The sequence below is a fragment of the Bufo bufo genome, chromosome 4, assembly GCF_905171765.1.
Source record: "Bufo bufo chromosome 4, aBufBuf1.1, whole genome shotgun sequence".
NCBI classification, from domain to species: Eukaryota; Metazoa; Chordata; class Amphibia; order Anura; family Bufonidae; genus Bufo; species Bufo bufo.
Genome location: NC_053392.1, coordinates 481,124,666 through 481,139,924, shown reverse-complemented (window position 1 = coordinate 481,139,924; position 15,259 = coordinate 481,124,666). Strand labels below are relative to the sequence as shown.

Sequence of the window (15,259 nt, the reverse complement as noted above, 5' to 3'; positions counted from 1 at the left end):
TTTTTAACAACCATGTTTGCTTGATGGATATGCCCCTGTGACTGTGTATATGAATGTGCTAGTCTAAATTTTCTTGTAGTTGTCTTTGCAAACAAGTTATCTTATTTCTCCAATCGATCTAAAATCTTTTGAAATTGTCTTGATTAAAATATATTTCCATTTTCTGTATGCAACTCCTATGCAGACATATGTTTACAGACTACAAACAAGCCTTGTGTAGTCTGACTCGACAATTTTCTGTAACTTCCTTCAATATGCCCCCCCCCCATTAACTGTCTATAGGTTAACAAGAAGTTGGGGTCAAATGGAAGAGAATAACACGAATGCAGAATTTGACTACATAAGGTTTGTTTGTAGTCTTCAACCATAGAAATACACAGTTCTGCATTGATGCTGTATGCCATTTTTAAATTAAAGGGGTTGGCCACATTATGGCTACTGTTGACCAATGTGTAAGATGATTATATGACACTTACTAATATAGCCTTTGGTGATTTTCTGTGACGTTTGCTATATTTCATAAGTCGTGTCCCCTTGTTGGGCAAATCTGCTGTGGTGTCCACACAGACGATCTGTCCGTAAGATGGCTGCTTGTGGAAGGTCATGTAACCAGGCAAAAATAACTCTAGACCCATCACTCAGCCTTCTCCACTCAAATACACCACATCTGCCATCTGCACTTGAAATTTGGAGAGTTTAGTGCAGGTGTAGTGTATTTTAAAGGAGGAGACTGAGTGATTTGCCTGGTCACACGACCTTTCATCTGCAGTGTGGACAACACAAAGGACTTGGCCAACAAGTGAGAATACCATATGAAGTATAGAAAATGGTGCAGAATATCAACAAAGACTATATTAGTAAGTGCCATATAGTCATCATACAAACACATTTATCAACAGTAGCCAGAAAGTGGCCAAACCTGTTTAAGATTAAATATACGTAGATCATTTTATATTTTTAAGGTGGACATACTATTTCAGAAAGGTATTAAAACATAGGTTCAGTTCAATTCAAGAACAACTTTTTCAACTGGCTAATATTTGTAAGTAATTGTATTTACTCTATATTTTATACTCTTTTTAGTTGACAGTTAGTTGTCCTTAAATGGGTTTCCTGGTGCTTTAATTCTGAAGGCCTATCCTCAGGGTAGGTTAGCAATATCTGATCAGAGGGGGTCTGACATGCCCACTGATCAGCTGTTCCCAAGTAGCTCTGGGACACAAGCGGATGCTGGAAATACATAGCTCTGTCTACTGGTTACTTCAGGACTGCCCATATTCACTTCCATCACCAGAGCTACTGCAGAACAGCTGATTAGTAGCATGTGGGGTGTGAACCACTGCCAATCCAATATTGACTGCCTATCCTGAGGGTAGGCCATCAATAGTAAAAAAGCCTTTAAGCCTATTAGTAGCGACCAACGCAGCAAAAATAGAATATTGTCAATACAAATACCTTGTCTACAAAGTTGGGTTCTACAACATTTGGTCTCTCATTATCATCCGCCCCCTCAATGGTCACAAAGAATATGTTGATTCCAGATTCACGAGCAAGACGGGAAGCTTCTTCCACTTTATCGGTTGGCCAGCCATCTACAAGCACAATGGCCACATTCGGGGCTGCTCCTCTATTCCCACTGGCATCAGAGAAGTAATTCTTGTTTATATAAGACAGAGCTTTTCCTGCCGAGACAATCAGAAGTTTAATCATTCCTGCAACTAAAATTGCAAGTTCTAGTATAAAGTAAAGTAAATATACTATATTTGGCATATAGACCATGAAAATGCCAAATCTGATTTATTTGTCAGCATGTAGCAGAGTATATGGTCTAACTGATTGGGAATATTAGGCACATTTCTCTACCTCATAAATGTACACCAATATTCTTTGCAGAAAAAAAATGGTATACTTTGTGATGGGGCATTATGTTCACTTCATTTCATCTATGAGCATCATCTTTTTGTATTTGTCATGTGTATTGCCACGGCCTAGAGAAGAATCCAATAGGTTAGATAAGCAAATAAGCTTAGCCAACCTGTCTACATCCTAGCTGTTGGGGCCCTCCGGCTCCCTTGCTGGTGTAGATTTAGACTATTATCTATGCCCAAAACAGGAGTAGGAAATGATAAATAAAATGGGCCTGTCCCCCCCCCCCCCTTCCCTGCCCATACCACGCCCCCTTTTTTAGACCTGGCATGAGTGGGGAAGAGTTGCAGATTGCAGTGCAAATAACCTTTGTGCTGCAATCTGTGACAGATACTGTATATGATCAGTGCAGTTTCTAGGTAAAATTTCTCTCAGGGCGAGTGTCAAAAAACTCCCCCCCCCCCGTCAAAACTGCTCGATAAAATCATATCAGAAGAGTACTTGCAACCGTCTCACCATATATTTTTTATTTATTTTTTATGCTTAAAGGGAACCTGTCCCCGGGATTTTGTGTATAGAGCTGAGGACATGGGCTGCTAGATGGCCGCTAGCACATCCGCAATACCCAGTCCCCATAGCTCTGTGTGCTTTTATTGTGTAAAAAAAATGATTTGATACATATGCAAATTAACCTGAGATGAGTCCTGTCCCTAGCACACGCAAGTAAATGTACAAAAACCAAGTAACATATAAAACTAGATTCAAAGCATAGATGTGCCAATATAAAATACCCCTTCTCAGTGCCCCCGTAGATGACCCCATAGTGCTCCTCTCCCCCCTTCCCCATAGTACCCCCCCTAATGTGTCCCAGTATAAAATGCCCCTATACAGAGCCCCCCATATAAAATGCCGCTTCTTTTTAGCCTCTGTAGATGCCCCTATAGTGCCACCCAATAATGTGCCAGTAATAAGTGCCCCAATAGATGCCCCCCAATCATGTGCCAGTAAGATGTGCCCCCATAGATACCCCCTAATCATGTGCCAGTAAGATGTGCCCCAATCATGTGCCAGTAATAAGAGCCCCCATAGATGCCCCCCAATCATGTGCCAGTAAGATGTGCCCCCCACCATCATGTGCCAGTAGCCAGAGTGCCCCCCTATCATGTGCCAGTAGTCCCCTATCAAGTGCCAGCAGCCCCCCTTATGTTTGTGCCAGCAGCCCCCCTTATGTCTGTGCCAGCAGCCCCCCTTATGTCTGTGCCAGCACCCCCCCTTATGTGCCAGCAGCCCCCCTTATGTGCCAGCAGCCCCCCTTATGTGCCAGAAGCCCCCCTTATGTGCCAGAAGCCCCCCTTATGTGCCAGCAGCCCCCCTTATGTCTGTGCCAGCAGCCCCCCTTATGTATGTACAAGTAGCCCCCCTTATGTGCCAGTAGCCCCCCTTATGTGCCAGTAGCCCCCCTTATGTGCCAGAAGCCCCCCCTTATGTGCCAGCAGCCCCCCTTATGTCTGTGCCAGCAGCCCCCCTTATGTCTGTGCCAGCAGCCCCCCTTATGTCTGTGCCAGCAGCCCCCCTTATGTCTGTGCCAGCACCCCCCCTTATGTGCAAGTAGCCCCCCTTATGTGCCAGTAGCCCCCCTTATGTGCCAGAAGCCCCCCTTATGTGCCAGTAGCCCCCCTTATGTGCCAGAAGCCCCCCTTATGTGCCAGAAGCCCCCCTTATGTCTGTGCCAGAAGCCCCCCTTATGTGCCAGCAGCCCCCCTTATGTGCCAGCAGCCCCTCTTATGTCTGTGCCAGCAGCCCCCCTTATGTCTGTGCCAGCAGCCCCTCTTATGTATGTGCAAGTAGCCCCCCTTATGTGCCAGTAGCCCCCCTTATGTGACAGCAGCCCCCCTTATGTGACAGCAGCCCCCCTTATGTGACAGCAGCCCCCCTTATGTGACAGAAGCCCCTCCTTATGTGCCAGCAGCCCCCCCTTATGTGCCAGCAGCCCCCCCTTATGTGCCAGAAGCCCCCCATTATGTGCCAGTATTGTAATTTTTACATATAAAAAAAACAAAAACTTATACTTACCTCCTCCAGGATGCGATGCAGGCCTCTTCCGGGCTGTGTCCCTCGCTGGCTCAGGCGGCGCGATGACGTTAGCACTAGGCCGGCAGCCTATCAGAGGAACAGGGAGGGGACACACCTCTCCCTGCCCTGCCGCATTACAGACATTTGTATCACCGTCCTGAGGACAGCGATACAGATGAGATGACTTTGGAGATGAGTGAGCTCTTCCACAATTTGAAGCGCAGCGCTCATCTCCCGCTGTTCCCTGCCGGCGCCCCCCTTCTGACAGCGCCCCGGGCGGCTGCCTGGCCCACCCGGTCCAAGAAACGGCCCTGTATATGTTATAGAAGTGGCGTATATCTGTTTGTAAATTACTCCCTATATGTTTAACATAAAAATGTGATATGAAGGGGTTTTCCTAGATTTTGGTACTGATGACTTATCTTCACAATAGATCATCAGTATCTGATCGGTGGGGGTCCGAAACCCAGGACCCCCGCTGATCAGCTATTTTAAGAAGGCACTGGAGCTCCTTCTTGCTTATCAAGCACAGCGCCGTACATTGTATAGTGGCTGTGCTTGGTATCGCGATCAGCCCCTTAGAGTTATTATCCTTTAATGATTCTAAGGCTTCATGCATATGACTGTATTATAGCACCCAGAGACCTCTGTGGGACACTACTGTACCTCTGTATGCTTACATATGCCGATATCAAAAGTAATCCAACAGGAAATAAATGTGCAATGCTCCATTGGATGCCAAAATATGAAGGTATTCTTCCCTATAACCATTGCTTCATAGGGAGAATATCTCTGTTTTATGACTTACAGAGTCGTTGTGGCTCTAGCAAGTGCAGGAGGCCTAAAAGAGGTATTCCCACAATAGATATTATGGAATATCCGCCAAAAACACATACATTTCTGATAGATGTGGGTCCCACATTGGTGACCTGCATGTATGTCCACAACTGGGGTCACCCAACCCAGCCCCACCCTGTGAGGCGGCCAAGGTCCACCAAATCCAGCTAAAGAAAGAATAATTAAGACAAGGATTCTCTCCTGGACTTCAGTCTTAAAGGATTGCAGTTAAAGTGTTTGTCCCCCGCCAATCAGCCGTTTTAAAGAAAATGGCAGAGCGCTGCCTTCTCCAATGTTTATCTGCTCGACTTCGCAACTGCAGCAGTAAGCAGGTGTAATTACACCTAAGCCTTCCCATTCACTTTATTCTGCAGTCTATTACAGTTCCACATGGTGGTAACTCAGCTTCACCGGGAACCTGAAAGGCAAATCTACCTTTCTGTTTCACTATTTAAGAATGGGTGTGGGATTTATTTTGGTAGATTTAGGGGGAGATTTATCACCTGTCTTGATATCTCTTGCGCTGCCAGAGAATGTTCCTAATTCATGCGTGCACCTCATCATAAATTAGGCGCATCCTCCTGCAGTCCGTGCGCCTAACCAGAAATCTATGAAAGAGCTGCCGTAGATTTATGGCTTCATTTACATTTCTGGTTTCATTCATACAGCTTCAGTAATAAAGGACATCAAATGTTTGTGCTTGTAATTTACTAATTGGAACTGTGTTTTAAGGGAAACTTCCATCAAATTGTTTATGATATCATAATAACAACCTATTATGCATTGGAAAAAAAAACAACAACACCTGGATGGTCTTTGAGATATAATTTTTTTAAGTCCCTTTTTGTGTTCTTAGCATGGCAGACAGATTTGCTTAAAGGCTATGGACACTATTGGGGTCATTTTTAATTATTGAATTCTTCTTATCATGGACTAAAAAATATTTATTTCCAAGTAGTCTTTATTAAAAAGTTTCAACAGTTTGTCTTCTATGGCGTTTAGTTTCACTGCAACTGCAGACTGCATCTTCTCAGGATCTGAAGCTGTTACCTCTAGTTCCTTAACAGCTCATAAACACCCTTTAAGCTAAATTATCACTTCAAAGGTGTCCACCTTTAACTTAGGCCGAGTTCACATGAACGTGTGTGACCCGTGCCTGTGCTGCGGCCCGCAAATAGTGGGCCGCAATGCACGATCGCCGGCCGTAGGTCAGCCGCATCGGATCGCGGACCCATTCACTTTAATAGGTCCTCGATCCGGCCGTTCCGCTAAAAGATAGGACTTGTTCTATCTTTTTGCGGAACGGAAGTACGGGACGTTACCCCACGGAGGCACTCCGTAGTGCTTCCGAGGGGTCCCGTCCCGTGCGGCCGTTCCGCGATTCCGGATTTGCGGACCCATTGAAGTGAATGGGTCCGCATCCGTGATGCGGAATTCACACGGAACTGTGGCCGTGTATTGCGGCCCGCGATTTGCGGGCCGCAATACGGCCACGGATCACACACGTTCGTCTGAACTTAGCCTTAGCCAGAGAAGATGGAATGTGTGTGACTCAATTACAGCATCACACATTACACTAATCAATGCATTGATCTTCTGTGGACAACCATATCTAGTCCTACCAGGCGAGCAATAAAGTTATCATACTGTCATCCTAATTCCACACCCCTTTTAAAATGAGGATTACCTAGCAGATAACATCTTTCTGTTGCAGTGAGGAGATTTCCAAGAGAGAATGCCCAATACCCTATCAATATCAAACTGTCTCTCTTTTTCCACATTATTTTACAATTCCATCTTTCTACCAGTGCATGTAATACTTTTTACACTCCTAATCTGGTTGAGATCTTAGACCTGCTCATTATACATATGGCTAACTGTACTTAAGTATGAACTGTGGTAATGTGGATAGTGCGGGAAGGCGTGTGTATCCCACCAAGATGCCTCAGCTGGGTGAGATAACTAAAATACGGAAAGCTGCAGTGGTCTCAGCAAAGTATAGTTTGCTGAGACAGTTTTCTGGGCTGGATTTTACTTGGATTGGCGGATAGGTTTGGTAGTGGGATCTGCCAGTCCACACCCTTCCGGCACAGATACTCCCTGTCGCCTGAGGTGATCGCAGGTGAGACCTGCTCTAATCAAAGAGGCATAAAACCAACCCTCTGTGTCTTATTTAGGGGGAAGGAAAAGCTGAGTAGGCCTGATAGTGAAAGAAAAAGGCTAAGGAAGCCTGAGTTTGGGGGAGCTAGTGACGCCTGCGGAGAGAGGGTCGCACGGCCAGAGTCAGGCGGACTTCTGGGCCACAATCCCTCAAAGATACTGATGTTGTTGTTGTAGTCACAGCCTGGAGGCTGCTGGACTGTTTGGGCTGAGAAAGCCGCATCTGATCACATGTGTGAACTGTGTTCTTTAGAGGTGAGTCAGGGAATGAATTATGTATTAGGTAGTGCCTAGACGGGCAGGAGTTATTTTGGTTGCTGTATTGTACTAAAGTGCTAGAAAATAAAGCATTTTTTGGACTTCAATCTGGCTGTCTGCGAGAAATCTGTGATTGAGACCCCCTGAGAGAGAGAGAGAGATCCCTTACAGAACATAGAAAATACTAGTTGTTCCCAACCAAGAAAATAAAATTACCATTATTTCATTGGATATCACTAGTACCAAAAAAGGTACTAGTGATATGCATTGAAATAAAGGTGATTTTTTCCTAAAGACACTTACCAACATTGGAATATCCTCCTTTTTGTGGAATTTTGTCAATAGCATTTTTGAGGTCCTTGGAATTGAAGTATGAGCGAAGACTGAACTCTGTATACGGGTCGTCGCTTAAAAAGAAAAAAAATGAACATTAAGATGCTTGAGAATTTTGTTTGCCAGATACATTCAATCCGTTCAATCCTCTTTGCCTTGACCATGCACTATACCATATTAGTTTTTGTCATGTTAACATAAAAATGTTAAATATTATTGGTAGCTGTTCTTACCCATACTGTACAATACCCATAAGAGGTCCAGAAATTCCAACATCAAGGACATCTGCCATCTGGTTAAGGAAAAGCTTCTGAATCCTGAAACGTCTCTTGCCAATACTCCAGCTTCCATCAATGAGAAAAACCAAGTCTATTTTGCAATCTGTGTGCAATGGACAATAAAAGTTATTTGTACTCATGTTTTGCAGAAATCAAAGAAATCAAAATGTAGGCCTGCCTCTACACTACATTATAGCTGTGACTGTAGAGGAGTCACAGTATGCTGGCTTTGTTATGTAGTCTTGGCCTTGTTTGTTATCTATGTAGTCTCATCTACAGTATATCTTAGGTTTAAAGGTCTTATCCCATAATTAATGTACAAAATGAAAACCAGACATGATATAGTGCATGGCGATCTCTTTCTAACAAAGCTAGAACCAGCCCTGTGCCTCACACAGAGCTCCATTCATAGCTTCAACTGTTCTGCTAGATTTTCTTCAGGTTGGCAGCCCAGGGGTTGTGTGTTCTTTCTCAGGAGGCATCTCTTTTTTTCAGCAGCTCTCTCTCTGTAACTGTCAAAGCTTCTAGCAGAACTTATGGCTGGAAGGAAGGACCTGAGCATGTGCGTCTACCTCAGTGAGGTGGACAGAGACGCAAGGAAAATAATCAACAGCAGATGGCGCTATATAGATACATTTTATTGAATAACTCAGTGATTATTCCAACCTTTTAATTATGAAAAATTACAAAAATATTTGAATACAGATGGAATTCTGAAAAGTGTAGAATATTTTTTTAGTGGCAAAACCTCTTTAATTCTAGCTCCTAAACCCCAATCCTGCTACTTGATGTTGTGCAATGTGCTGACGGCTCTCTCCTTCACTGGTTATCTCTTATATTTTTCCGAATTTCAAGAAGGACAACCTTGAACATGATGTTTGGTCTGCAAACATTATTTTATAGTGCAGGAGTAGCTGAGCAGATTGATATATCATTTACAGAAAGGATTCATTCTTTTTTGTCTAAATCTCTGCTCTTTCTAAGCTTAAAATTCCTTCTAAGTGACTAACAACCTTCCCTATATGTCTGCATACACAGATAGCTGTCAGTCACTAATTAGGACCACCCATAGAAAGAGTAGGGATTTAGATGAATATAATACAAATTATACTGGATCTTATCCAACAGAACTATATTTCAGTCTGCTCAGCTCCTCCTGCTCTATAACTTGCTCCCCACAGACAGGACTACATGTATAATGCGACAGCTTCCCTTTAAATGCCCTACTATATTGATTTTATAGGCTTTGATAGGTTTGCTTCAAATCAACAACAAACAAATGCACACTCATGTACACATACTTGTGCCTCCAAGAGCTGCGGGTTCAACTGGCAGTCTTGAGTTGATATCTTCTTTTACTGCTCCTCCTGTAAAAAGAAACAAACTCATATAATCAATCTATAGCGTTATTTAATAATACACACAATTTAATCACACCCACATACTCAGAGGAATTTCCCCACACTTTGAGATACTTGTGAAAAGTTCCTTGCTGTGTTTTACCAGAAACAAAGGAATGAATAAATGGCATCTTGAGGGGTCTTGAGGAGCATTAATCATATGGATGCAGATGGCAGGGCTATTATAAAGAATTTGTAAATGAAGTGTTAAACTTATACTTTGCAGATTGTGCTTTTTTAGAATTGCTAGGACTAGACAATGACTTCATGACTGGCTTAGTTCCTAGACAATGGACAAGTTTAAGAAAGATATGAAAAAGTGGAATTAATGACCACATTAATCAAGCTGACAGCCACTATTCATGTGGACTCTATGCTGAAGAAATTTGCAAATGCCAAAGCCGTTTAAAGGCTCCTTTACACTACTCAGCTGAACAGATGATTGCCGGGAAAGAAGCATTCCTTTCTGGCAAGTGTCTGCTCGTCAGCGAAGATGACCGCTTCATTTACATGCAGTGCTCTCCTCCACAGTATGTGCAAGAGTAATCTCTAATGCCATCGCTCGTCCCCATAAAAATGGCCCCATTGATTGATAGGCTGAATGGGGTTTTAACATAGCAATTTGTGACAAATTAATTCTTAATGAATAGAATTTCTTGTCAAACTTCGGCGAAAGCTGCCAAATCAAATTTTTTAAAAACTTTGCACATTTTTAGTGACTATACAACATTGAATACTACTGCATTGCAGTGTTTAATATTATGTACCCCATAGAGTTTACACAGCATCTAGATCATAGAGTAAGAATCGGCAAACGGTTGCCTCAATGTTGTTGCCATTGAGTGTTCCTGCTGTTGGCAGTGGCGTTCTGGGTGTCATCTTGCAGGAGGAGAAGATTTTAATCAGTAGGAGCCATTGTTTTGATATTCAAAAATGGACGTTGCAATGCAAGAAGCATTGCACCGCATAGCTTGTAAGTACATTCAAGTATGTTCATACATGTATTTGTTTTGGTGCCTCATGTGTGTGCGCGCATTGGTGCACATAAACAACAGAGAGACCAGCTGAGTTATTGAGCAGAGTTCTGGGCATAGTCAGCCATAAGGAGTCAGTGGCAGAGAGAGAGTGACTGAGGAAGAGTGGAGCCTGAGCTACTGCTGTAGACAGAGAGAGAGAGATGGGTCATGGGGACTGGAAGGCCTCAGAGGGGAGCAGTCCTCCCAAGTGTCCCTCTTTTGGAGCGACAGTCCCTCTTTTGACCCAAGTCCCTCTGTCCCTCGTTGCACCATAAATGTCCCTCTTTTTGATTTAAGATATAGATTTTTATTATTACATTTACAATATTGATCCAGAAAGTGTTTGGCTAGTTTCCATGTGCATATTAGAGCCCTCCTTGTATATTACTTCATTATTTGATGCAATATGAATTTTCGAAATTTCTATATTCAGATAATTTTTGCACTATTTTGGAAGAGAAAACTATTGAAGTGTATAGATATGCAGAAAAAATGGATCTTTCACACAATGAACTCTCTTTGAACGTCCAAAAAGTTAGGAGGTATGGGGATGACTTGTTAGAGATATTAAGGCTGGTGATTGAGAAAAACTGTTACCCAAGTGGAGTATCTAATTAGCTCTAAGCCGGGTTCAGCATCATACTAAGGACTGACTAAGGACTTTTTTTTACAGTCCAATATAACGGAAACATGATGGAAAGGACAAAGCTCCTAATAAGATAATGACCCAGACATTTGCAGAAGAGGATGGTGTAATTGCTCTGCGCAGCTGCTACAATATACAATACCACGCCAATTTGTAGTTTGTATTTTACAATATATACTACTCACAAAAAAGTTAGGCAAATTTGGCTTGTGGGTGAAATTTCAGGAAGAACCTAAAATGCATTCTAACCTTTACAGGTGAACTTAATGTGACCTTCTCTAAACTTTTGAATACTCATGTCCAACTGTTCAATGTTTCAGTACTTTTTTGCACAACTTGCTGTCCTCTAAGGCTACTTTCACACCTGCGTTAGGTGCGGATCCGTCTGGTATCTGCACAGACGGATCCGCACCTATAATGCAAACGCTTAGATCCGTTCAGAACGGATCCGTTTGCATTACCATGAACAAAAAAAAAAAAAAAAAAAAAAAAAAAAATTTTTTTTTTATTTTTTTTGTTCATGATAATGCAAACGGATCCGTTTTTACTTTACATTGAAAGTCAATGGGGGACGGATCCGTTTGAAAATTGAGCCATATTGTGTCAACTTCAAACGGATCCGTCCCCATTGACTTAGGCTATGTTCACATCAGCGTTCAGCCTTTCCGTTCTCTTGCTCCGTTATAGGAGCAGGAAAACGGAAAGGACGGATTCGGCTCATAACTGAGCCGAACGGAGCCTACGGACCTCATAGACCCCCATAGACTATAATGGGGTGCGTTAGGTTTCCGCTCAGAAGATGATTTTGGAGCGGAGACAAAAGTCCTGCATGCAGGACTTTTGTCTCCGCTCCAAAATCATCTTCTAAACGGAAACCTAACGGACCCCATTATAGTCTATGGGGGTCTATGAGGTCCGTAGGCTCCGTTCGGCTCAGTTATGAGCCGAATCCGTCCTTTCCGTTTTCCTGCTCCTATAACGGAGCAAGAGAACGGAAAGGCTGAACGCTGATGTGAATAGGGCCTAACATTGTAAGTCTGGACGGATCCGTTTGCCTCCGCACGGCCAGGCGGACACCCGAACGCTGCAAGCTGCGTTCAGGGGTCCGCCTGCTGAGCGGAGCGGAGGACAAACGGTGCCAAACTGATGCATTCTGAGCGGATCCGCATCCACTCAGAAATCATTAGGGCTGGACGGATCCGTTCGGGGCCGCTTGTGAGAGCCTTCAAACGGAACTCACAAGCGGAGCCACGAACGCTAGTGTGAAAGTAGCCTAACAAGGAGCTTAACTGCAAAATTTACAATAGGTATTTGATCCATGAATCGCCCAATAAATTTCCTGGTTCAATTAGAATTGGTATTTAAACAGTCCTCCTCATCATGCTGTTCACATTTTGACATCATGAGACCAAGACGACACCTAACAATTGATCAAAAGTACCTCGCCAGTGAGAGGCTTCAAGCTGGATGTTCTCAGATGGAAGTGGCCACTAAGCTTAGAGTGTCACAGAGTGTCATCAGCAGGTTGCAACAGGAGATACAGAGAGACTGGGAGTCACAGAAAGGCATAGACGTGAACATCTTTTGGCCACATCTCACACTGATGACTGCTTCATTGTGAACAATGACCTGCAGAACCAGATGATGAATGCCACACAACTCCAGGAACATTTAAGGGAGGTGAGAGGCACTCAAGTGTCATGTCAGACCATTCAAAACCATTTACATCAGCGTGGTCTGCGTGCTAAACGACCTACAAAGGGTACCTGTCCACACCACCAGGCACAGGCGTCATCATCTTGCATGGGCCAGGGAGCATCTACACTGGATGAGGGACCAGTGGGCCTCAGTGCTGTTCACTGAGGAAAGTCTATTCCCACTGAGCAGAAATGATGGCCACCAACCATGTTGGAGACATCAAGGAGAGCGCTATGCATCAGCAACCAGGTGGTGGTGGTGTTACAGTGTGGGCAGGTGTGTCTAGTCAATACAGAAATGCGCTATACTTTGTGAATACAACATACATCAATAATCCAGTCATTGTGCCTCTGCAGTCACCATGTAGAGGCTCGTAACCCTGTACCCCAGAACCTCAATGACCTAAGGGCCAACCTTCAAGAAGAGTGGGATGCCATGCCTTAGCAGACAATAAATCGACTTGTGAACAGCATGAGACATCGATGTCAAGCTGTAATTGATGCTCAAGGCCACATGACAAGTTTATGAGACATTGACATTTTTGTGGGGGTATACCCACTACTGTTGTTGGCTTTTGTTTCAATAAATTGTTTGAGATGAGGAAATCACCATTGCATGCTTCTACTTGAATGCCCTACTTTCATGATATAATAACTCTGTAGTGTGACATTTTTAACCCCTTAAGGACTCAGCCCTATTTCACCTTAAGGACTTGGCCATTTTTTGCAAATCTGACCAGTGTCACTTTAAGTGCTGATAACTTTAAAACGCTTTGACTTATCCAGGCCGTTCTGAGATTGTTTTTTCGTCACATATTGTACTTCATGACACTGCTAAAATTGGGTCAAAAAAGTTAATTTTTTTGCATAAAAAAATACCATATTTACCAAAAATTTTGAAGAATTTGCAAATTTCAAAGTTTCAGTTTCTCTACTTCTGTAATACATAGTAATACCCCCCAAAATGATGACTTTACATTCTCCATATGTCTACTTCATGTTTGTAGCATTTTGGGATTGATATTTTATTTTTTGGGGATGTTATAAGGCTTAGAAGTTTAGAAGCAAATCTTGAAATTCTTCCGAAATTTACAAAAACCAAATTTTTAGGGACCACTACAGGTCTGAAGTCACTTTGCGAGGCTTACATAATAGAAACCGCCCAAAAATGACCCCATTCTATAAACTACACCCCTCAAGGTATTCAAAACTGATTTTACAAGCTTCGTTAACCCTTTAGGTATTGCACAAGAGTTATTGGCAAATGGGGATGAAATTTGAGAATTTCATTTTTTTGCCTAATTTTCCATTTTAACCCATTTTTTCCACTAACAAAGCAAGGGTTAACAGCTAAACAAGACTGTATCTTTATTGCCCTGACTCTGCCGTTTACAGAAACACCCCATATGTGGCCGTAAACTACTGTACGGCCACACAGCGGGGCGTAGAGTGAAAGGTGCGCCGTATGGTTTTTGGAAGCCAGATTTTGCTGGACTGTTTTTTTGACACCATGTCCCATTTGAAGCCCCCCTGATGCACCCCTAGAGTAGAAACTCCATAAAAGTGACCCCATCTAAGAAACTACACCCCTCAAGGTATTCAAAACTGATTTTACAAACTTTGTTAACCCTTTAGGTGTTGCACAAGATTTAATGGAAAATAGAGATACAATTTCAAAATTTCACTTTTTTGGCAGATTTTCCATTTTAATATTTTTTTTCCAGTAACAAAGCAAGGGTCAACAGCCAAACAAAACTCATTATTTATGGCCCTTATTCTGTAGTTTACAGAAACACCCCATATGTGGTCGTAAACCGCTGTACGGGCACACGGCAGGGCGCAGAAGGAAAGGAATGCCATACGGTTTTTGGAAGGCAGGTTTTGCTGGACTGGTTTTTTTGACACCATGTCCCATTTGAAGCCCCCCTGATGCACCCCTAGAGTAGAAACTCCAAAAAAGTGACCCCATTTTAGAAAGTACGGAATAAGGTGGCAGCTTTGTTGGTACTAGTTTAGGGTACATATGATTTTTGGTTGCTCTATATTACACTTTTTGTGCGGCAAGGTAACAAGAAATAGCTTTTTTGGCCCGTTTTTTTTTTTTTGTTATTTACAACATTCATCTGACAGGTTAGATCATGTGGTAATTTTATAGAGCAGGTTGTCACGGACGCGGTGATACCTAATATGTATACCTTTTTTTTATTTATGTAAGTTTTATACAATAACTTCATTTTTAAAACCCAAAAAAGTTTTAGTGTCTCCATAGTCTAAGAGCCATAGTTTTTTCAGTTTTTGGGCGATTATCTTGAGTAGGGTCTCATTTTTTGCGGGATGAGATGACGGTTTAATTGGCACTATTTTGGGGTGCATATGACTTTTTGATCGCTTGTTATTACACTTTTTGTGACGTAAGATGACAAAAAATGGCTTTTTTTACACCGTTTTTATTTTTTATTTTTTACGGTGGTCACCTGAGGGGTTAGATCATGTGATATTCTTATAGAGCCGGTCGATACGGACGCGGCGATACCTAATATGTATACTTTATTTTTATTTATGTAAGTTTTACACAATGATTTCATTTTTGAAACAAAAAAAATCATGTTTTAGTGTTTCTTTAGTCTGAGAGCCATAGTTTTTTCAGTTTTTGGGCGATTATCTTGGGTAAGGTATGATTTTTGCGGGATGAGAT

The 15,259-nt window shown here is 42.6% G+C and overlaps 1 protein-coding gene across 5 annotated transcripts in view; it reads right to left on the bottom strand.

Moving 5' to 3' along the window:
- VIT (vitrin) overlaps nucleotides 1-15,259 on the bottom strand; it is a 184,448-nt gene that overhangs the window by 18,020 nt on the left and 151,169 nt on the right. For all 5 annotated transcript variants that reach the window (XM_040429529.1, XM_040429533.1, XM_040429530.1 and 2 more), the window contains 4 exons: nucleotides 9,107-9,172; nucleotides 7,761-7,908; nucleotides 7,498-7,601; nucleotides 1,456-1,682 (listed from right to left, as the gene is read on the bottom strand). In XM_040429529.1, coding sequence (XP_040285463.1) covers nucleotides 1,456-1,682; nucleotides 7,498-7,601; nucleotides 7,761-7,908; nucleotides 9,107-9,172 — 545 coding nt within the window. The remainder of the gene's footprint in view (nucleotides 1-1,455; nucleotides 1,683-7,497; nucleotides 7,602-7,760; nucleotides 7,909-9,106; nucleotides 9,173-15,259) is intronic.